This window comes from Bombyx mori, chromosome 12 (assembly GCF_030269925.1).
Source record: "Bombyx mori chromosome 12, ASM3026992v2".
NCBI classification, from domain to species: Eukaryota; Metazoa; Arthropoda; class Insecta; order Lepidoptera; family Bombycidae; genus Bombyx; species Bombyx mori.
In genome coordinates, this window is record NC_085118.1 from 14,150,803 (window position 1) to 14,175,920 (window position 25,118).

The 25,118-nt window shown below is 38.8% G+C and overlaps 1 protein-coding gene across 1 annotated transcript; it reads left to right on the forward strand.

Moving 5' to 3' along the window:
• The first annotated feature begins 928 nt into the window (after window positions 1-928).
• LOC101739785 (vitellogenin-2) lies at window positions 929-24,623 on the forward strand. Its single transcript, XM_004926743.5, has 7 exons — window positions 929-1,226; window positions 1,906-1,951; window positions 17,227-17,494; window positions 17,932-18,080; window positions 19,200-19,426; window positions 22,999-23,155; window positions 24,079-24,623. The coding sequence occupies exons 1-7, from the start codon at window positions 1,178-1,180 to the stop codon at window positions 24,194-24,196; spliced, it is 1,014 nt and encodes a 337-aa protein (XP_004926800.1). The 5' UTR covers window positions 929-1,177; the 3' UTR covers window positions 24,197-24,623.
• Window positions 24,624-25,118: the final 495 nt, after the last annotated feature.

The window sequence follows — 25,118 nt, forward strand, 5'->3', positions numbered from 1 at the left end:
ATTAATAATAAATATTTAACGTTAATAATTTAATAATATTTAGTATGAATTATATTAAATAATAATTTTGTCATTTATATTACTAAAAAATGAATGCTAATAACACTTTTTTTTACGAGTGTACATGCGCGAAAGTTCACCTGCGGCTTTATTCAGACTCGCCAAGTTACGTCGGTCGTATTGTAATGAGCGATTTAGTGGACAACTTCATTCTGTTAATTAGGTGTCACGGTGCGCGCGCATCGTAAAATTTCACTCTCATCAATTTTTCATAACGCGCCTTAAGAAGTATAACTTCAAAAATTTACCGTTAACCCCACTAGTACCGTCCGCCGAACTATTTACTATTAAATACCAAATGTAGACATTATTTTTAGTGTAAGATACTTTTACATTATTAAAAAGTTGCTAGCAGTAAAAATAAGCACAGTAGTTCCATGATCACTACTAGGATACTATTATTATACTAAATGGATTGATTATCAAATTTATCGCTACTTATTTATTTTATAAAGTATACTTTTGAACTTCTAGCTTTAATAAACTATATTTCGTCTTTCATACCTACATATATATGAAAGAGTTTAATTAAAATTCTAGTCATCTACTTGTCTTGCCAGTCCCATACCATGGATTGTAGATTGCAACGTTTTATAGAGGAAGGTTAGTGAAAATCAGTAGTTATAGTGCGAGGTTAATTTAGTTGCATTCCCAAACCACTGATTGAAAAGTCGCACAGCCTGTTATCACATTAGGCCCATGACACATTATCGAAAAATGGACGTATAACAATTCGTAACACTACTAAAGAGTTACAATGAAATTATCCATGTAATTCAAATACAATAGGTATGGTAATCATTGTTTTCAATTTAGACTGATAACTATTCAATAACGCCGAATGCTTGCGGGTGCTTCATGGTTGGACCTATTTTAATATCTGAACAGTTGACATCCAAAATTGTCCTTGTATCAATTTGATAACCCACTATCAACTTTTTTTTTCATCTAAAAAGGCCAAGTTTTGTTTCGTTGCTGACTATATTAAGTGAAGTTCACACGTGCGAAGAGGCAGGGAATAAATCATTTAGTTTGTTTACGGTAGCTGCACGCACGTCTTTTTGTGCGGCTGCTTTTAACGCGAATAAATAAATAAACTTTGTTGTTTTAAAAGTGAATGATGTTAGTATTAAAATTGAATTTGATTAATTTCTTAGTGGTTTTAAGTAAGTATTAACATTCTTTGTGTCTAATTTCTGTTATTTGATCTGTTCTTTAAGTGTTTATTGAAAATACGATATAATTATTTAAAACTAATTTTACGGTTTCCGTCGTCCGTGAGCACGAAAACAGTAAAGTATTTGAAACGTCGAAAAAAATAATATAACGGCATTAAAAAACACGGGATTAAACCGTAAAAGTAATATTAATTATCTCTACTATTCACATAATATAGATGAAAATACGAGTGCTTTAATAAAAATAAAAATTGTAATTACTACGTGGATTCGGTAATTTTTCATATTTTTTATAAATTTAAATATATTTAAAATTCCGCTCTAAACTATTCATAAAATTGCCATTTAAAAAATAAATATAATATTCTGTAGGTATGTAAATCGCTAAGTAAAAATTTATTGTAATAAAATTTATAAATGTTTTCATTGACAACAACTTTCGATTCGAAACATCAAAATATTTTGTAAATTTTAAGATTTGTTCAATTTATATCTTCCAAGAAATACCTAATTCGCAGAATTTCGTTTTTTTTTTCTTTTTTTTTTCAAATCTATATTTCAGTAAAGAAACCATACGATTATTAATTTTTTTTTTTCAATATTGATTCTGATTCCACGCTTCAGATATTGGGACATAACAACGTCTAAATGAACAATAATTTTTCAGATTTAACTAAATTGATAGAAGCAGCATGGCTAAGATGTTACAAAGGGTAAGTTTCCTTTTATCTGCTCTAGAGAAGACATTGACAGAATCAATAAGGTAAAAGCACCTATTACGGAGGTATTTCGCAAAATTTGAAAGTAAGAAAAAAAAATAAGCATTTGTAAGTATTTCTAAAGATGGAAAAAATTTTCATCGTCAAAAATGGAATTTAAATTTCGTATTACTTTTGAGTCTATGTTTCTTTTCTAGAAATTACTTATTTAAAAAAATGTTTTAAATAGCCGGGTCGATTTTCCCTAATACGGAGGTATGACTGAGGTCAGAGCCTATTACTGCGGTAGACGGTTCCTAATACAGAGGGTCAGAAATTATATTTATTAAGTTCCGAACATATAATATTTATTAAGTAAATAATATAAATGTGAAGAAGTTAAATTGTAAGTTTTTTTTTTTTTTTTTTTTTTTTTTTTTTATTGCCTTTGTAGGCAGACGAGCCTACGGCCCACCTGATGGTAAGTGGTCACCGTCGCTCATGGACGTCAGCAATGCCAGGGGCAGAGCCAAGCCGCTGCCTACCATAAAGAACTCTCCGCAAGCCTCGTTTGAAGAAGGACATGTCATAGCGCTCGGAAAACACCGTGGAGGGGAGTTCATTCCAAAGCCGGATGGTACGTGGCAAAAAAGATCTTTGGAAACGCACTGTCGATGAACGCAGCGGTTCCAGATAATATGGATGAACTCTGCTCCGATGGCGGGAGGTGCGATGATAAAAAGGAGATGAAGGAATCATCTCGAATAATTCCTCAGAGCATTCCCCATGGACCATGCGGTATAAAACACAGAGAGAACCGAAGTCCCTCCGTAGACCCAGAGGTTCCAAGCGATCCGCGAGAGCAGGACTATCGACCATCCGAACAGCCCGTTTCTGTATGGAGTCAAATGGAAGTAGCTGGTATTTGGGAGCCCCGGCCCAGAGGTGAGAGCAGTACTCCACGCGAGGTCGGACCTGCGCTTTATAAAGCGCAAGTCTCTGTCCAGGCGTGAAATACCGCTTCGCTCTGTTGAGAACTCCCAACATTTTAGAGGCCAATTTGGCTTTACCTTCCAAATGACTCCGAAACTGGACATCGCTCGAAATATCGACCCCCAGAATCCCGATACTCGCGGAAAGCTGCAGGGATACTCCTTGAAATTCCGGCGCCATGACAAAAGGGTCCTTCTTCGCAGTGAACGCGCAAACCTGTGTCTTCAATGGGTTGAACTGAACTGAATTCAGTTCACCCCACTTGGAGACCCGCCCCAGAGAGTTCTCCACTTCAGACACAAGTTTTAATCGCCTCTCGTGTACAACGCTTCGAGAGAGACTCTGATGGCCGATATATCGCGCATCCCCCGTGCTGTCATCCGCATAGCAATGCATGCCATCAATAGATAGCATGTCATTGATATGCAGTATGAAAAGCGTGGGGGAGAGCACCGAACCTTGTGGAACACCAGCGTTGATGGTCATGGTATCGGAGCAGCAGCCGTCGACGACAACTGCGATGCTCCGTCCATCCAAAAAGCTAGCGATCCACTTGCAGAGTCCCTCAGGGATCCCGTATGCTGGAAGCTTCGATAGAAGTGCCCTATGCCAGACCCTGTCGAAGGCCTTCGCGATGTCAAGGCTCACAGCGAGAGCCTCGCCCTTGCTTTCCAAGGCTTCAGCCCATTTATGTGTGAGGTATACAAGAAGATCGCCAGCTGAGCGACCATGACGGAAACCGTACTGCCGGTCACTGATCAGCTGGCGATCCTCAAGATACTTAAGAAGTTGGATGTTTATGATTCGCTCCATCACCTTGGAAAGCAAGGAAGTTATCGCGATAGGTCTGTAATTCGAGGGGTCCGACCGGTCACCCTTCTTGGGGATGGGGTGGACATGAGCAGTCTTCCATGAAGACGGAACCCTGTTCGTATTGTACGAGAGGCGATATAGACGCGTTAGCGCGGGTGTCAATTCAGGGGCGCATGTTTTTAGAACCACTGCGGGGATGCAATCTGGCCCACTCGACTTATGGACATCAAGAAGCCGAAGCTCCTGCCTGACTGCACGCTGTGTGATGCGAATCTCAGGCATGGAGCTGTCACACCGGGAGATGTTGGGCGGCGTGGCTCCTCCGTCATCCAAAGTCGAGTATGAGGCAAAGAGCTTGACCAGAAGGTCAGCCTTCTCCTTCGCACTATGAGCCAGACTGTCATTGGACTTACGCAGTGGTGGAAGGCTAGACCTGCAGAAGTTACCTTCTGCAGCCTTAGCTAGCGACCAGAAAGCACGGCTCCCAGAGGGATAGCTATTCAGTCGCTCGCCAATTCTGGCAACGTGCTCCGACTTCGCTTTGGCAATAACCCTCTTATAGGACCTAGAGGCGGCGTTAAATTTCCGCCTTTTCTCCGAGATATCAGGATCCCGGCATCTCCTAGCAACATTAAATGCCACGTATGCAGATCGCTTGAGGCGTGCAGCATCCCTACTGGCTTTATTATACCAGGGTTTGCTGCGACCCCCAACGGGCACCTCAGAAGATGGAATGAATAATTCCATTCCCTGAAGCACCACGTCTTTAAGTCGGTCCGCACAGACGTCAGGATCATCGGAGGAAAAGCAGAGCCGCCCCCATGGGTAGGATGCGTAAAATTCACGCATTCCATCCCAGTCTGCTGACCTGTACCGCCAAACTCTTCGAAACCCGGTCGTCGTTCGACGACTAGGACGAGAGAGTGGTATGGCAGCACGGATAAGGCAGTGATCAGACGATCCAAGTGGAGCGTCGACCACCACACTGTATCCAGCTGGGTGAGTGGTCAGCAGAAGGTCCAACAAAGAAGGCTCGTGCCCCTCAATGTCTGGGACACGGGTGGGCTGTGTCACCAGTTGTGAGAGGCCGTAGGACAAGGCGAAATCGTAGGCAGCCCGACCCGGGAGGTCAGTGGTTCTGGACCCCAACCACTCCTGGTGATGAGCGTTAAAGTCACCAAGGACCACCACCTCCGCAGATGGGTACTGCTCAAGCACGCGGTCAGTCCCCTCTTGTACATGCTCAAACAGAGCTGACCCCGCATCACTGCTGTGAGACCTGTACAGGCAAGCGTAGACTCTGGTACAGCCCCCATAGTCCACGCGTAGCCACAAGAGGGACAGGTCCCGTTGCTCGAGGCCCCGAAGCCGACGACAGCAGACATCCTCCCGGATAAACACGCAGACCCCGGCTTTACGCAGGAAGGTGTGCTCCAATGCGTAGCCGGGGTATCCGAGGTACGACGTATCGTCCGGGGCAGATATCTGCGTCTCAGTCAGGAAAAAGAGGGCAGGCTGCGCCGTCTCAAGGTGGTGATGTACGGCGTCAAGGTTACTGTGTAGGCCCCTGACATTGCTGAAATCCACATTAAACGTGGAATGGGGATCCGCCGAAAAAACTCTTTTTCTTTTGTCGACTTTCATAATTTTAGTTGGAGAGTAAGGATTTGGAGAGGTAGGATGCTAGAGGTGAGATCAAGGCAATACCTGAATAAAGCGCAGGGCACAATGAACACTCGATCCGGGGTTGCGCGAGAAGCTGACGCAGGGCATGGAAGGGCCCCCAGTCCACCCTGCATACGATCGCCGGGATCCACTCCGGTCTCCGACTCCGGCACGACGACCGCATGACAGGATTTTACACCGGTTGGCGGGACAGCTTCCTGGGGCGGAGTTTAGTTGTGACACCCAGGTTCAGGTCCCCTACTGACCGGCGGGCGGCGGCAGGCACCGTTTCACTGGGTCTCCCTATACCCCCGTCAGCAACCCACGCCCCGCGGGCTTGCGCGCACGTTTGCTCTGCATGTTCCAAGTATCACCAAGACTCACCCCCAACAAGGAGGAGGAAAGGAAAGGAATAGAACTGGCTCTCCAACCCACATGCCGGAACACAGCTAGGCTATTTGGCGGCAGACTCTAGTTGGAGGGTGGTCGCCAGCCAGTCGGACTAGGTCCTACCACCGATTGTGTTTTCGGCTCCCGTTTAGCACCACCCAGGGGTTACTTGTAGGGAATCGCGGGTTAAACCTACGGAAGCGGGAAGCATCAACCCCCATGCACTAATTTGCATTAATTTGCATTAATTGACCACTTTTAATGAAATTTATAATACAAATGTACCTAGTAAGTATAACAGTGTATTCACACAGGTCGGCTCGGAAAGAAGAGTACATTTTTACCGCGTTTAAAAGTGATTTGGATTGTATTTTAACATGAGAATTCTAGGGAATTTCGAATGTATACACATAAATAAAATTGGAGTGTCTGTTTGTAATATTGAAATAGCCGCTTTTTACCACATGCATATAAATGCATATATATATACGGTACATACACCAAAACAACATTTTTTACAATTTTTGTCTGTCTGTCTGTTTGTTCCGGCTAATCTCTGGAACGACTGGACCGATTTTGACGAGACTTTCACTAATAGATAGCTGATGATATAAGGAGTAACTAAGGTTTTTTAGACTTAAACTTAATGGTAAACTTAAGGTAAGTGAAGTTTTCGGCTCAATTCAGACATTGGTGGCAACGGCCGACAGCGATGCGAAGGCCTACCCGATCTTGTGGACCGAATGGTAAACAGTCGACGTCGCCCTAAGCACGTCATTACGGATCTTCCCGATCCATTAACGGTGTTTTAGGTACCTCAAGCACCGGTTACCGTCCTCGCCGAACCCGTCGCTTGCGATGAAGAACTCGAAGAAGAAATCAACCTATAGACGCAGCCCACTGAGTTTCTCACCGGATCTTCTTAGTTGGTCGCGTTTCCGATCCAGTGGTAGATTCTTCGAAGCACTGCTCTTCGTAGGGTCAGTGTTAGCAACACTCCCGGTTTGAGCCCCATGAGATCATCTACACGTCAAGGGGAAGCTGAAATAGCCTGCCAAGGCTATCAGCATTGGTAGGAGAAAAAAAAGGTGCGAAGAGCACTTTCAGCTTTGAAAGAATTTTAAACTTTATCTACATTGTTTTATAGATCAGTATCGCTTGAAAGGATAAAAATGTTCGGTGGCTGATGCGGCGGCCGCTGCCACTGCTGTCTGAATAGAGCTATACATATTTAAGATGAACAAAATAGAATTACTTAATGGTAAATTTATTGAGGACTGCTTAGGAACAAACAAACAAAGCATTTGCTTGACCATCTGTGAATGTTTCACAGATGGTCATCTGTGAATGTAAACAAAAGATAAGAAAGTTTAATAGTTTTATGAATGAGTCTTTGTGCCTTTACCGACTCAATAGAAATATCTGTACGGGATTTCTGGGAATCTGTCATAAATGGTTCATAAAAACAAATCGCTATACCCGAAATTGACGCTATAGTATCCAAAGTCGCTCTTATCGAATGAATTTCTTACGAAAGTATGCTTTAAATTCAAGGGACGTAAGTTCGACGTTGCTATAACCGAGGTCGTTATTAATGAAATCCACTGTATTTAATATATTTTAATAACCTTTCACTTGTACACTATTCCCCTCTTATACATCGTATTTCTCTCTGAAAAGGGTTTGCTGGAAGAAAACTCATGAAGAGTTAAGCTCGCCTTTGTACATAGTATTTAGACATTCTTTAAATCTGTTTTTATTGTATTATCTTTTTGTGTAAAATAAGTATAAATAACCTTTCTATTATTTCTACGGAATCCTAAAACTTGTAATTTTATGTTCTATGAATATGACCGTAATAGGAGATCATAGAACCTAACACAGAGTTACCTGGAAATAACTACCACCGTAATAGGAAAACTACTCGTATTTTTTTAATCCTAATTCTGACCCATAAAAATTTCGATAAACAAAGAATGTAAATACTTAATCAAACGATAACAGTTTTTTGGCCCAGATGTGTAAAACTCAAGTCAACAGTTATACAAAATAAATGATTTGTGATTAATTAAAATACACCTTCCTATTTTTACCCCTTCTAAGAAACCAACATTTTGCACTCGACAGTTTTCATATTTAACTAGATTTTTAATGAATAATACATACCGCAGAATATGGTTTCTAATTTACAAGATTAATAATTATTCCAACTAAACTTGGAACTAATTCAATAACTTAATAAATTGAAAGTTATAAACAATTAAATATGCCCAGTATATTTCCTATTTCGGAGTTATACCACCGTATTAGGATTAATCTATAAAATTCGTACCGTATTACGGCGGTATTTTGTTTCTGATTTTTTGAGTAAAAAATGAGTTACATATATGAAACAAGCTATTTAAAAAGTAAGTATAATAGTAGGAAAATGCTATAAATAACACATAAACAAAGTTGAACGACTTATTAATACAAAAAACTTAGTATCTAAATATTAGTGTACTTATTTTTTTGTTCCGCGTTTGTATGGAAACTCCTCTCACGTTGATGCCGTGCTACAAACTGATAGATCTTGTAGTGTTGTTTATATGCTACACTTGAAAATGTCAGTTATGTTATGAAGTAATAGATTTAGAATAAATAGATTCCGTTTCGGTGAGCTTAAACTGAATAAAACAAGAATAAATGTCGAAAATAGAAATACCACCGTAATAGGAAGCGATTTTGACTACCGCCGTATTAGGAGCTTTTACCTTACTATTTTATCTGTGTTTACGAACTACGAAGAAATTGTTTGAGGACTTTTTGGCGGGAACGCGAGGAGTAAAGTTGTGTGATTTGTTTTATTTTGTCTATTTAGTGTTTCTTCGGGTTTAAATGTGTAATAACGGTGGTTTATTATCTGTTTAATGTCTGTGAAAGTGAACAAATGTGGGAAAATGTAACAAAGCCGCTGAACGTAACCTTTCGGGATCCTCCAAAGAGTCCACTGAAAAAGTTTCAGTAAATGACCACCATTTTACTAAGATCGTATATTTCATCCCATATCATCTCATATCATTTCATTTTATTTCATCCCAGTTGGTTAATGTCTCAAATTAATCATCTTCATTTCATTTCACTCCATATTATCATTTTTCATAAAAATAAGAATATAAAATAAAATAAGACTTGACCTAAAGGTTTTAGTTACTAGGTCATAAAATCCCATAAAAAAAAAGAAATAGTTTTGTTTGTTTACGATGATTTGCACGGCCGTTTTGGCTGCGAGCGAAGCGATCAAGCATTATGATTCGCTCGGAGAACGGCAATAAAAAGAAAGCATGGAAAGCAATTAGTTTATCTATCAGAAATTTAATACAAATTTTCGTAATTCGATATTTGAATTTTTATACACTTTTTCGAATTTATTAATAACGTTTTTTTTTTCTTTCTTTTGGTCTATACATACATATATTATATAGGTACTACATACATAAATTTAAATTAAATTACAATTCATAGAAGACACAATGAAACAATAAACGTTCGACACGCCTTACGACCACTGCGGGTAATGTACGTAATTGTTATATAGTCATTGCTTGTTTTTTGCATACGAACTGCTAGTAACCTCGAGGGGTTATACTACCTTTACCGAACATGTAAGCGAGCTCACGGGGCTCAGTCTGGACCACTTTACTAACATCTACCCTAACAAGTGCAGTGCTTCGGAGAATCTACCACCGAATCGGAATCGCGACCCACTGAGAAGATCCGGCGAAAATTCAGTGGGCTTAAGGTTACTACACTACTACTGCTAACTCATCGTGCCCTAAAGGATAAGACCTCCGTTACATTCTTAAGTAACGATGCAACTCTGTTCGAATCCCGCCGGCAGGCACGAATTTTTCTAATGAAATACGTACTTAGTAAATGTTCACAATTGACTTACACGGTGAAGGAACAATATCGTGCAATAAAAATCAAACCCGCAAAATTATAATTTGCGTAATTACTGGTGGTAGGACGTCTTAACAGTCCGCACGGGTAGGTACCACCACGCTGCCGTGAAGCCGTAATGCGTTTCGGTTTGAAGGGCGGGACAGCCGTTGTACTGTTAAAAGTGAGAGTTGAGACCTTACAACTCATTTTGCAGTATTTACATTGTAGATGTCTATGGGCTCCAGTAACCAGTTAACATCAGGTGGGCCGTGAGCTGGTGCACGCTTCTAAGCAATAAAAAATAAACATAATTGTATTCCTATGAGTGAATCTCCGAGTATGTACCTAATTGGTGGGTTTTTTATTTTACCTACAAATGCGGGTAGGTACCACCATTCTGGCTATTTCTGTCTCGAATCAGTCATGCGTTCCACTTTGAAGTGTGAACAACTATGTAAAACAATTAGGACTTCTACGTCATGTTTGAAACCCGGCAACGGTGGTCGAACTATGATGTTTATGGACTCCAGTAAGTGTCTCAGCCATGAGCTCGTTCATCCAATATAAAAGGCGACCTACAACTTATACTCGTGCCATACCTCGCAGCATGCTACAACCTCATGATACAGCTTTGGACGTTTTTGATTGACGGATAGACAGATGACAACAACTATGTCACAGGGTCAAGCTATGGTGTCACAATAGCAACTAATCTGAACGTATGTTCCAATAATAACAGCCAAGGCACTCTGAACGAGAAATATCAAAATAAATTTTTTTGGGTTAAAACCACAAATCGCCGAAAGAAAATTTACGAAACCAAAATACATATCTCATCAAATTTCACACATACGATAGGTAGAGACAAGGTCGTGCAAAGTAGACCAATGGGACGTATTGTATAATCGGTCATAATCACAGTCGGGCAACGGTCACTTTCCCCGAGAGGTGCGCGGCGAACGCAACGAATCGACGGCAACTGTTGGCGACGTTGCGATGAGATGTTGGGTGCAAGGCTTCACTAAATAGTATAAAACAAAGTCGCTTTCTCTGTCCCTATATCTGTCTGTCCCTATGTATGCTTAAATCTTTAAAACTACGCAACGGATTTTGATGCGGTTTTTTTAATAGATAGAGTGATCGAAGAGGAAGGTTTATATGTATAATAACATCCATTAAATAGCGGTAAAACCAATAATAAATTACAGTTTTCGAAGCGAAGCGAGGGCGGGTCGCTAGTATTCAAATAAAAGTGGACTGTATTTATAGCTGGTTTATTAAATTGGATTAAATTTTGTACAGTTTTACGGGACCGACAATGATTGTGTCGTTTCTTCGTTGATGCACATTGTTTTATTTTGCAAGTCCATGCGTCTCTCCCGCAAGGGCAGATCCAGCTTTGGCGCCAGGAGGGGGTCATATAGTCAAATTTAGATGCGTTCGTTCCCAGACGTTTGCCATGATACAAAGTTATTAAATTATATTAAATTAATTAAATATTGAAGGTATGTAGTTACATCAAAACTATATGGTGACAAAATATATAAATGAAATAATTATATTCAATTAGTGGTCCACCTAAATCCTGGAACCAGCTCAGGGGGTGGTCATGCCCCCCATGACCCCCCCCTGGATCCGCCATTGCTCTCCCGCTTTCGCCGCGGTGAGGAAAATAGGGTTGCTATGTTTCGAACAGCAACTGTGGCGCGACACTAAATACCGAGCAACTTCTTGAGCGATGAACATTAGATTAGGCATTTTATTTAAAGAAGTTGCTTATTTTTCTTCTTTTTTTTTCTTCTTCAAAATGTGTGTGTCGTAAATGTTCTAGAATAAACGGGTTCGACCATTTTTGTTCTTCTCTTGCATGAAAACGATACCACAAAAGCATACTTTGATTGTGGCTATTTTGAAAATAGTGTAAATAAAATTTAAGCTGTAGTTAATTTACTTAAGAAGGCTGAGTTCACTGCATTTTTAGGGGATTTATTTAAAGAGATTTAAATTCTTTTCAAAATATTTAATTTATCATTTAAAAAAAAAGGTTTGCACACGGTTTGCTTTCACATCGGAGTATTATCTTTATTTATTGAAAAATTTACACGTGATTTAACATTTAATTCATTGAATCGCGTCTTTTATTAAGTAGATGACGGTAGGCAGCTTATAAGAGAAAAAAATATTGTGAACACTTCATTCACCTTTCAGGGTGAAAAGAGCAGATCAACAAAATTGCGTAATCCAGTGTGCGCATGCTTTACAAGCGTAGATACGATTTATTACTTGTCATTATCGTATTATTATCACCAATGAAGGAAACTGCGGGTACCTTGATTTAATAAGATTTTAGTGGTGATACAGGTAACCTATATATAACACGGTAGGCACTTCTACAACACGATGAGATTTTTGACTAAAACTATTCAGAAAATTACATTAAGCACACCATATATGGGAATAACCGAGATTTTACTGCTTATTTTTTATGTTTAATAGTAAAAAAAACATACAGACATAGCTGTAGCAGGTTGAGTAGCCATTCAAATCACTCTACTTTTTGTCCTGGCTTCTAGTCTCATATACTCGTAGCACGGTTTTGAATAACACTAGACTTTGTAGGAACGTATCTACCGTTTTATAGAAGGGTTACGTGTATTAAATATAAGGTATTATAACTTTATAACAAGATCGGACGAGTAGGTATCACCATTCAGCTTAATTATGCCGCCAAATAGTCGTTGTACAATAAAATCGAGCCTTTAACCATGTCTCAAGTGGTATTCATTCGCGTTGCCTATAGATTGCACACCAGCTTCTTGTCGCGATCGTATTCCTCCACATGTGCAATTTAAAAATCGATTATATAATAAATTTTATGACATAATGTCGTAATTTCTGAAATTGCATTAAGTCTTTTAAACATTTCGTAATTATGAATACGATCGGTAAGAGGACTTGTTTTATTTATTTAATAGCTGCTATGGGCAAGATATGGGATGTCGGATGGATGTGATGCACGAATAATAAACTCAGGATCACGAGTTCAAAACTTACATTTTAAAGTAAATTACATGATCCATGTTCAGGAGTGGTCAGGATTATTTAGAATTTAAAAGAACAGTCTCGAATCATAAGAATTTCGTATTTTGAATTCCTCTGTAGCGTTCACAACGTTCACTGTAAAACTTTTTTTTCCCTACCTATGCTGATAGTCATCAGAGGCTATTTCAGCTTCTCTTTGACGTGTAGGTGAGCTCACGGGGCTTAAACCGGGAGTGTTGCTAACACTGGCCCTAGCAAGAGCAGTGCTCCGCAGTATCCAACGGATCGGATACGCTACCCACTGAGAAGATCCGGCGGGAAACTCAGTGGGCTGTGTCTATGGGTTAATTTACTCGTCGAGCCCTTCGTCGCAAGCGACGGGTTTGGCAAGTACGGTAACCGATGCTCGAGGTACCTAAAAACATCCTTAATGGATCGGGAGGAACCGTAATGACGTGTTTAGGGCGTTAAAAATTTGAAACCGAATATTGGCTATTGAAAATAGGTGACATAGATAATAAGCTCGGGAATTGGTACAGTACTATAAATTACGGCTACCCACAGAAACATTTAAAGTAATCAACACACTAGAAGTGAGTTCAATGATCATTCAAATACACAAACACTAGCGACTGAAAGGTATGTAAGAACGCTTTGTTCGAGTTAAAATTAATCATCAATCGTACAGATTTAATTCGACTAACGAAACTCCAGAAGGCGGTGCCGTGACGCAAGATATTGCCGAATGGCTTACTGAACAACAACTGCGCTCGCTTAATAAGAGCACTCAGTCCAAGTTCACGTGTTGACCTCAATACTAATGTGTGAGCAAGAGCAGTTCGTCTTGTGTTCTTTGAAGCTTCCCGCTACACTGAGCTATAAAACTAAGACTTAGAACTAATGTTTCAGTTTGGTTGGCGGTATTTAAGTTTGGTAACCATTTAGGTAATACTAGGAAAGCAGTGAGCTCCACCCATTTAAGCAAAAAAACCATTAGGTAGATTTCTTTCGATTAGAGATGGCTGTTGGAAATGGGGAAATCAAATATGTACTGCACAACGCATCTGTAACAAATACCTCTGATACGCACATGTGATAAGGTTTAGGATTACATTATGCTACCCAAATTAAACTCCTCCAGTTTGCCTGGTCTTCGGCATTCTTCTGGGTGAGGTTATTCTCCTCCATATCCACACATAGTAAGTAGCTATACATAATTCTAGTTATGCTATGTGCTGCACAACGCATCTGTAACAGATACCTCTGATACGCACATGTGATTAGGTTTAGGATTACATTATGCTACCCAAAATAAACTCCTCCAGTTTGCCTGGTCTTCGGCATTCTTCTGGGTGAGGTTATTCTCCTCCATATCCACACATAGTAAGTAGCTATACATAATTCTAGTTATGCTATGTGCTGCACAACGCATCTGTAACAGATACCTCTGATACGCACATGTGATTAGGTTTAGGATTACATTATGCTACCCAAATTAAACTCCTCCACTTTTCCCGGTCTTGGGAATCCTTCTGGATGAGGTTATTCTCCTCCATATCCACACATAGTAAGTAGCATATATACTTCATGCTAGTTACTATGTTTTTTTTTTATTTTTAACCCAAATGGTTCCTGGACAAGTCCAGAGGTTACGATACAAAGCCACACTCTCATTAGTACTGTAATATCCTGCGCTTTATATTGGATTACATAAATACTTCGCTTCAAAAATAGACAGAAGCTTGCCCGTTAACTTATACAACTTGAAACAGGATTTCTTATGCAGAAGGAAGAGCTTATTGAGGGGTAGGTACATACAACTGTAATAACGGTAGCTAGAAGTAGCAGGTGTCTTATACTATGTTGCTTGATTGCGAGTTCAATTCCCTTTATATCCCGTACAATGCGGGTTATATTTTTAACCGACTTCAAAAAAGGAGGATGATCTCAGTTCGACTGTATGTTTTTTTTATGTTTGTTACCTCATAACTTTTGACTGGGTGAATTGATTTTGATGATTCTTATTTTATAAGAAAGCTGACGCTTCCCGTGTCCCATTTCAATTTAGTCCAGTTTGCATTTAGTACGTGCGCGACAAATAAATGAATAACTCAATAACTCAACATCACGCCTACCGATTTCGATGATTATTGTTTTAATGTATATGAATTTGTTTTGGAATATCTTTTTTTTTTCTATTTAAAGTCGGTTTTTGTTAAAGCACATCTATTTACAATTATTATCATAATGCTTAAATTAAAACTTCAAACGACATTGTAAGATTTTGTAACTCGTACATTGCTAACGATAAACGATTTACCTTGAAATTATAAATACAATAACTATTATACATTCTATATTATTGTTTCGCACACAAATAGCTTCCTTTAAGTTTGTTATTGAATAAAAAAACAAAAACTACAATACTATAATTCTCTAATTCTCTAATAATGTGACTCTTAGAACCACGATATCTGAGGAATAGTAACTTTTAGGAAAAAAATCATAAAACTATTTTTGTAGAGAATTTTAAGATCTACAACTTTGACTTGAGTTTTTTTTTTAATAAAACTTACCGTTTTCGAGAAAAATCCAAAAAACCTTAAATTTTGACCTTTGATCCCGAATATCTTGTAGTGCACACAGGATCGATGGGGATTTTTAAAACTTTATTTGTACCTAATGGTAAACCCCAGCCCTCCACGAATATTTGACTCTCCGGGAATTATTATTTTTCATGGCTATATTGACCGGACTAATACAATATTAACATGTGATATTGGGAAGGTAATGCCAATAGTCACCACGCTTGACGCTGTTGCCCATGTCCTGGTGTGTTGTTATTTAAGGACACAGCTTATTACGGAAGGTTATACCGTCATCTATCGGTCCCCGTTAACTAGCAAGGTGCACCACGGGCAAGTGAGGTTGACTATTGAGTAGTTCTCCATCCATCCAACTCCATCGCCACCGCTTACACCCCTTGGGAGAGGCCTCCAGCAATGGACAGATACATGCTAATGATGATGTAATATTGTTTATATGAATTTCGAAAACAGCACCCGAAAAAAAGATAGGCCGTAAAAATATACGGGTCAAAGGATCAAACATAATATGAAAACAAAAACAAAAATTTAGTATTCGGTAACGAATATTATGGTCTTACGAAATATTATGAAATACTGTGGTATAATTTAATTATTCTTTCTTGAACGATACTTTTCGAAATATGCAGAAACTGGGTGAAATTTAGTTCGGATTAACGGTCACAGTTCAAACAAAAGTGATCGAAAACAATGAAATAACAATAAACTCGTTTAACAGCTGTTACAAGTCCCTCCAACCCAGAAAACCGGTATGATATGACTATGATGCTTAGCTGTAATAAATAATAGTTAAAAAAACAAAAAAAACGCGCTCTATATAAAATTCAACTAAAAAATAGAAAATAAATTTTAATAAATTTAAATTGAAAATAGTGTAAAAAACATATATTTTTTATGGTAAAAAAAGCGTGGGGTGCTTTTTAAGATATTATTGAAATAATAATTCTTCTACTCATATCTGTCAGAAAAGTTTTTTTAAACTATTATTTATTTTTCATTTTTAGTAGAATTTCAATTTTTTAAATTTTTTTTTAATATTGAATTGTCATCGGTCCTCGATAAATCTACAAAGTTTGAATGAAATCTGGCCGTTTAAAGCGGGTCAAAATCGCGTCTAAAGGAGTCAGTTACAAACATACAAACATACATACAAGTGAAGCTAATATATATCGTGTAAAAATAGGCAGGGTGATTAATACTTAAGCGTGCGGACCCACATTACGCTCTACTCGTATGAGTTTAACTTCATACCTATCGCTCTATTATTCACAATCTTTTATTGGCTCGGTACGCGTGTATCTTGGTTTGTATATAATAGAATATTTGAATGTCATTATCACCGACCTCAAGATGCCCGATTTACTGGAAAATGTGGACACGCATCAAGGAACGTATACAATACAATTATTTTATAAATTCGTTCTAATATCCTGACTAGTACTATCACAGGATTAAACAAAGATAAAATTAACTATTAGTTTGGTTTTCCGTATAAGCGTGTTTTTTTAAGGATTTAAACTGGATGTAATAAATCAAATTAAATTGAATTCAATTTTTTTTTATTACTTAGATTGGTGGACGAGTTCACAGCCCACCTGGTGCTAAGTGGTTACTGGAGCCCATAGACATCTACAACGTAAATGCGCCACCCACCTTGAGATATAAAGTTTCAAGGTCTCAGTAGTTACAACGGCTGCATTCAACCTTCAAACCGAAACGCATTACTGCTTCACGGCAGAAATAGGCAGTACCTACCCGTGCGGACTCACAAGATGTCCTACCACCAGTAATTAGGCAAATTATAATTTTTTGTTTTTTTTTCGTTTTTTTAATATGCTATCAAATTGGTGCTTGCAGATCTTTAGATGACTTCATTGTGGCTCCGCTAACTGAATCTCTGTCACCGTCCTTCATATCTTGTATTGACCCTGACTTACCCACGATCGCCTACACCTTTGGATTTCGGGGTAGGGTTAAAGGACCAGCTACCACGGCGGTATTGTCGGCTTACTTAGCCACTAAGAAGAGAAATGTCTTATTGTTGGACTGGGAAGAGGAGGCTCAGAGCGGACTATTGGGATTGCCTTTGAGCTATGCTTTATATGCTGTGCCTAAAGCAATACAGGTAATTAATTACAAATGAAAAGACACCTTTATCCAGGGCCGGATTTAAACTGAATGCCGCTCCTGGGTACCGGAAAAAATCCGCCCCGATACTGGAATTTTACCTAAACTTATATATAGTTTATATATTTTATTTTTCAAAATTAAAATAATTAATTTATTGCGGAAAATTCTATAGATTATAATTCACAAATAATGTATGAATTGAATTTCTTGAATTATTAATTAAAAAGAAAATTATTAATTATTAGAATTAATAAAATATATAGAGCTGCTATCTTGATAAGACTAAAAAAAAATTTTTACTTTAAAAATTTTGCCGTCCTAAAAAATTTGCCGCCCTTGGTACTTGCCCCGACTGTCCCTGGTGTAAATCATTGCCTTTCACAAAAATCACACTTTCCTGACTCATTAAATTATACCATTTTTCAATTTCAGATAGGAAAGCAGATGGGCGACGCCCTAGTGAGGCTGTCTGGTGCTGGGATCAACATGACGAGCATACACTTGGTAGGACACTCTCTTGGGGCTCACATGATGGGTTACGCTGGAAAACAAGCTAGAGAAAAGGGTTATACAGTTGCAAGGTACGAAATGGTTTACGTCAGATCTTTTGTGCAAATTTGATTGATGGGTATTTTTTTCGTATTTACAGATTGATTTGTGGCTTAGTTGTGGCTTAGTCCTGATCATTAAGAGTAATAAGAAATATAATTTTAATATCCGAAAAATAAATAAGTAAGAAAATATATTATACGTTCAATATAGCAATAAATGTATCAATATAAAGCGAAAATGTTCGTTGAAAAACATCAATAATAATATATTGAAAAGTGACGTAAGCAGATCTCGCCCAAGCCCTGGCCCTCTAAGTGTTTCGGGTCCGGTCTGGGGACCGGCGAAGGGGGCCTAAAAAGACGACGTGCAAGCTGCTCTGCACGCGTTTTACGTAAGAGCATCCGGGTGATGGAAGGCTGACTATCCTCGACTCACGCTGGTTCTGATCCAGCGAGGTATTCCGTAAGATAACCCATTCTAACCGGCGCCATCTGGGCGGGCTCCGGATAGCCTGCCGACCGAGAGGGCAACCGTGGCGCCGACGACCGCCGGTTCGGCGTCCCGAGGGGGAGGGTGATGGGAGAGATGTGCTCCGCACTAAACGCTTCACTTTCCCCTCTTTGCCTTTTCATGAGTTCTGTCTCATGCGAGGTTCAGACGTGGGTTGTTGAGCGACAGGAGGTTTTAGTCAGTTCGACTCCGACATGCCCCGCCATCCATCCCCAGGGGAGGGCGGAAGTCCAGCGATTTCCTCCTGACCAAAAAAAAATGGCCAAGTTTTGTCCAGAATAATGACGTGAATAAGTATTTTTCAACTCAGCGCCCTTGACGCCTTGAAGTGCTCAGGAAGTCATGCACAATTCCACTAAAATTAATAAGCTATTGCGAAGAACCATGTGGAATAACAATCTAAAAATCTGTTTTGATTTTCATAATATTTTCTTGAATATTTCATTTGATATTAACGATTCGACTTACCTCTTTGTGACCTTCTTAAACTAGCTTTAAATATTCACGATATTATTATATCTACAAGGTTTAACAATTGCATATAATAAATAAGTATAAGTTCGTATCAAAATCTTCAATTATTATAGAGTAGTCCAAACAATGACGGATACCTATTTCTTGTATTGAAATAAAATTAGGATAACTGGATTGGACCCCGCACGAGCCCTCTTCGAAGGAACGCTAGCGCTTTACTCAGGGCTGGACCGGACCTGTGCTAGATTCGTGGATACGATTCACAGCGACCCCGGCGGCTACGGAACCAGCTCTTCCATTGCTACAGTTGACATATGGCCAAATTACGAAGGCAAGAAATCAACCCAGCCTGGATGTGATGAGGGAGAATTTGAAATGTTTAGCAGAGAAGGTAAGATTTTGTTCAAGATTTTTTAATAGCCTTACGAATAATGACCCTTCTGTGTGCTTAGTATGAGTTTTTTAACGTTCTCGATAGCGTAAAAGTTAACTCAAATTTGTATGGAATTGGAACGTTTGCTTACGTTTGCCGCTAGGGGCGCTGTTCTAACTGCATACAAATTTGAGTTATCTTCTCAGTGAGTCACGTTTTCGATCCGGTGGTAGATTCTGCGAAGCACTGCTCTTGCTAGGGCCAGTGTTAGCAATACTTAGCAACACTTTCGGTTTGAGCCCCGTGAGCTCACCTACATGTTAGGGCGAAGCTGAAATAGCCTCTCAAGGCTATCAGTATAGGTAGGGAGAAAAAAAACTAAGCACACAGGACCCAACAATGTCAGGCGTACGTTTTATTGGTACTATAGGCGACTAAAAATAAGAAACCTTTTTTTTCTTCGGGCAAGGAGCCGAACCTCCTACGATATTCTCACGTCCAAGGAGTTCAAGCGGTTTTGTGTAAGTAAAATTGGTACCCGCCTGCGGGATTCGAACATCGGTGCACCGCTAGATAGTTAGATACGAATCCACTGGACGTCTTATCCTTTAGCCACGACGACAAAACGGACGGGGCGGCCGTTGTAACTATACTGAGAACTTAGAACTCGTATCCCAAGGTGGGTGGCGGCATTTACGTTGTAGATGTCTATGGGCTCAAATAACCACTTGACACCAGCTGGGCTGTGAGCTAGTTCATTCATCTAAGCAATAAATAATAAAAAAATTCGGCCATGACGGCCACGACGACTACAGTCCTTAATTACAAGACGGCCAGCGTATTTGTATTAAGCGATACGACTATTCCGGTGTTCAAATCTCCAAACCAAAATGCCCTTGGCCATCGGCTGCATACAAATGCAACAACAAAAACCTTGACAGTGAAGACTGGATCGTGGACATTCTCATTTTGATACCTATAAGCCTCAATAGCCACTTTTACTTTTACTGGTGGTAGGACCTCTTGTGAGTCCGCACGGGTAGGTACCACCTCCCTGCCTATTTCAGCCGTGAAGCAGTAATGCGTTTCGGTTTGAAGGGAGGGGCAGCCGTTGTAACTATACTGAGACCTTAGAACTTATATCTCAAGGTGCGTGGCGCATTTACATTGTAGATGTCTATGGACTCCAGTTACTACTTAACACCAGGTGGGCTGTGAGCTCGTCCACTCATCTAAGCAATAAAAAAAAAACTTAGCACTAGAATTAATTACTTTTATCTGGTCTGTCTATCGAGATCTATAAAAATGAATAAAATTTTAACGTAAATAAATGTGTTAGTTAGTTAGCTCTGATATGGAAAATGTTCGTGACCTTACCATAATTCCATTGTAAGCACATTTATTCTTATCTATTTATACCCAGACCTAGTTACTACGCAATGCACACATTTAGAAGGTTTAATTATGCCTTTACTAATTGTCAAGTGTATATTTTTATCTAAGAAGGACATATGGGGTTTTTCTATTTGTCTAAGGTTACTTAATATCTGTGAAGCCTTCTTTACAATTACAGTAACGTATCATCAAATACTAGTGGTGTAATTAATAAAAATGTTTTAATTTTTGGTGTTATTGGACGAGTCTGTTTTATACCAAATTAGATGATCACCTGTAGATGACGGATTCCTGTATCATAACGCAATTAAAGATACTCTTCTAAGGAGGACAGTTTAAGCAATACCCTCTCCTTAATTAACTTCAGCTTAAGAGGCATCTGCCTCTAATGATCCCCTTTTTTTCGGATAAGGGGGCCGAACCTCATACGGGGCGTCCGCTCCTAGGGGGCACGCGGGAGAGCAGACCGTCTCTGATGATGATGATGATGATCTACATATATGTTCCACCACCACCATGACTCTCACTCCTGAGCCATGTCAAATTATTTTCTTCGTTCTGGTCCGATATTTTTTCAGATGACGGTAAACATTTAGTACGGTACCATCGATACGAAGATTCTGACAATGCACCTAAAGGTACATTAAATACGACGAAGCATAATACTATGCACGTACTGAAAAACATATTCAATCGCAAACGACGTAAGTCATTTATACAGGATAATCTGAGGCTTTTATGGGAGCTAGTATGAAATGAGGCAACACAGCAACGCTTTTGATTTGGATTTGAAATTTTTGAAACTATAAGTTGTATTTAAGTGAGCTGGACACAGCTTCTTGGGATCTCTGTTGCTACATGGAAATAGCTCGCTGACTACTTAAGCAGTCGCTGAAACGCCGGAAGCTTACAAAGATATTTCTTCATTTCTGGAAGGCCACGGAATGCGGTGCTAGCCTAGCGCAGTTCTCTTTCCTAAGCACCGAGTCATAACGTATTTAGATACTAGCGACCCCCCCTCGCTTCGCTTCGGAAACTGTAATTTATTATTGATTTCTCCACTATGTAATGGATGTTATTATACATATAAATCTTCCTCTTCAATCACTCTATCTATTAAAAAAAACCGCATCAAAAGCCGTTGCGTAGTTTTAAAGATTTAAGCATACATAGAGACAGATATAGAAACAGAGAAAGCGATTTGTTTTATACTATGTAGTGATTATAATTTTTTTAGAAATTAATCGATAATTTTGGTGAAATATGGTTACTGGACACAATCTGCAGCTTATTGGCTAGTTTTATTATTGATCTTACTTCTTACGGGCTTACAAAGTGCGAGCTTAAAAGGTCATCACGAACAAGCAATTTATTCAAGTGAAAAGTACTTTTGAATAAATAAACTTAGAGATTGGTATAGTTAAAAGTAATTTTACGACTTAATCTCGCATGACTGTGTGACAGATGTCCACGACAACCAGGCCCGGATTTAGGGCAGGGCAACTGGGGCGAAGCCCGGGGCCTCCACAAACGGAGGACCCCTACAATAGAGACTTTGGAAACAAATCTTTCAAATTCCGACAAATAAATACTAGTAAACATATTTTCCTTCTCCATCGAAATTCTGATTTTCGCTGTTTTACTTAACGTTAACGTTAGCACTAAAATTTTATTTCAGATAATTCTTATATCCGATTATTTTTATGTATTTTTTTAAATACTAAGTGGATTGTCTACGTGGTTTCACCATAATTTATTTATTGGAAAACTCGACTGAAAAAAATCGTTCATTTTATTTGGAAAATAATTAAAGCCAGGAGGCCACCCCTCCTTTTTTGCCCCGAGGCCTCCAGACCTCTAAATCCGGCCTTGACGACAACTGTAATGTATTCGAAGCGTTGGAAATAACATAATGACAATAAAAAACGCGAGATTAAAACGTAAAAATAATTTTAAACATTTCTACGACTCACGAAAACCGCTTAAAATACTGTACAGAATGTAATTCGCACATTATTATTATACAGACTCTCAGGCACACTTTGAAACTGATTGCTTATGAATCCGTAAGGGCTTGTCAAGAGTACAGTGACGCATGTACCAGCTTTATAACAAGAACTGCCAGTCTAACTTTACCCGGTCTGTAATCCAACACAACAAACAAAGCTATTGTCTTAATGACATTAAATCCACAGATCTATGCAGCCACGACCGTTCGTGGAGGTTCTACGTTGAAGCGATTGGTTTACCTACTTCGTTCCCCGCAGTTTCGGCCCCGGATTACGAAACATGGGCGAACGGTGGCGCGGATACCAACCGGACCACATACCTAGGAGAACTTACTAACACTCGGTAAGGCAGTTTATGAACTTGTGGCGATTAAAAAGGCCACTTTTTTCCTTCCTATTCTAGTGACCTTGAAAGGTCCACATTAATATAGATTCACCGGACGAGTAGATGAGCTCATGGAGCCCTTATTGTTGTCATTATCACTTGTCATTTTCTACCTAGATGTGTGTAGTGACATTAGCCCACTGAATTTCTCACCGGATCTTCTCAGTGGGTCGCGTTTCCGATCCGGTGGTAGATTCTGCGAAGCACTACTCTTGCTAGGGCCAGTGTTAGCAACACTCCCGGCTTGAGCCCCGTGAGCTCACCTACACGTCAAGCAGAAGCTGAAATAGATTCTCAAGGCTATCAGCATAGGTAGGGAAGAAAAATGGTCAAATAGAAAACATTGCGTTGGACAGATCCGATCTCAAAATATTTTTTTAAGTTCTCTAGTTGTCCTGCATGTTTCGGTTGCAAAGCATTATGCTTATTGGTTTGAAGAATTCGGTACTTGTAACAATAAAATGGAGACTTCAATCTCGTGTCTCAAGATGCATTATTACATTCACCTCGTGATCCACTTAGGAACTCCAGTACTTATCAGGAGAGTTGTAAGCCCGTCTGTCCATCTAAAATAATAATTAAAAAACCGGTGTTCTGAAGTGTAATCTACTAAAGTATTATATCTGAGTCTGTAGCAGGCTAAATCTTATAGGCACATTTGGTATAGAGCCTTTTGATTTTACCGAATTTAAAATCCACTAGACCAAATAAACTTTCGTTTGAAAGAATAATTGCGCAGTTTGGATAATGACACGAATCCTTGTACGTTTACCACGTACAACTCGAATCTTTTCTGTAGTCTTTAAATGACAATATCGTATGTGTTCATGAATGACCTCAATATGGCCATACTAGAATTTTTTTATGTGTATTATTTTCAGGGCTCAAGGCAACTTTTACCTCGTCACAAATCCAGTATCTCCGTACGGTAAGAGACAAGAAGGACTGCAACCTATCGCACAACAAGCGAGGGTAAAAAGAAGTTCTGTCGTCACTTAACTACTTTAGATGATATTATTACGAAAACATTCTTGTATTAACTAGAATAGTGTAATTGTACTAAGACTGTATTATTAATAGACATTGATGAAGAGCGTTGATTGGAATTTAATTTTGTGCATTTTAAAAGCACATAAATCAAGGAAACTGTTGATTCAATTGTATTTTAATTTAACCTAAAAGTAGAAACATACTTTCCAAACCAATGTTTATTTAGTAGGAACTTAGAATATTTTAACACAATTTTGTTTTTGTTTTTTCTGTTATTAATTAGTTTTTCGTATATAGAATACAAAAGTAGGTTAACGGTAAGTGAATTTCGAGTATTTGTGCAAAAATACCATGTTTAAATGTATGTGTGTTGTGATGATAAAAAATTCTGTTATGTTTTAAGTTAGGAATAAAATTAAGCTCTTTCTTTACTAAATCTTTATATCGTTTAATTACTAAAAATAACTTTTCACTTCTATAGATAATGAACATATTGTCGTATTATTTTTAAATTGTCTCTGAAGAAAAGGTTATTTTGATCTGTACTTATAATACATGAGTCGACTATTATCAAAGCCGGCAATCTGACTTTTGGACAATTATTGGTAAATCAGAAAAACGAATTATTGACTTTGTATTCCATTGGCAGTCACAAAACTCTTCGGAACGACATCTTAGATAAATAAACCTTTATTTAATGCAGGTTTTGAACCGTATTCTTTGAAGGAGACGATTATATTCAAACCAATCTGTATTGACATATCAATAACATGTTTTTGTCCAAATGCACAGATTGCCACCTTTGATAATAGACGACTCACATATAATAATAAGTCTTTGAACCTATCAAGTTGCCGTTTTACAATACTGGCCATTCGAAACGGAATTTAAGTGTGACCAGCAATAAATTCTAAAATCAAATGAATTTAAT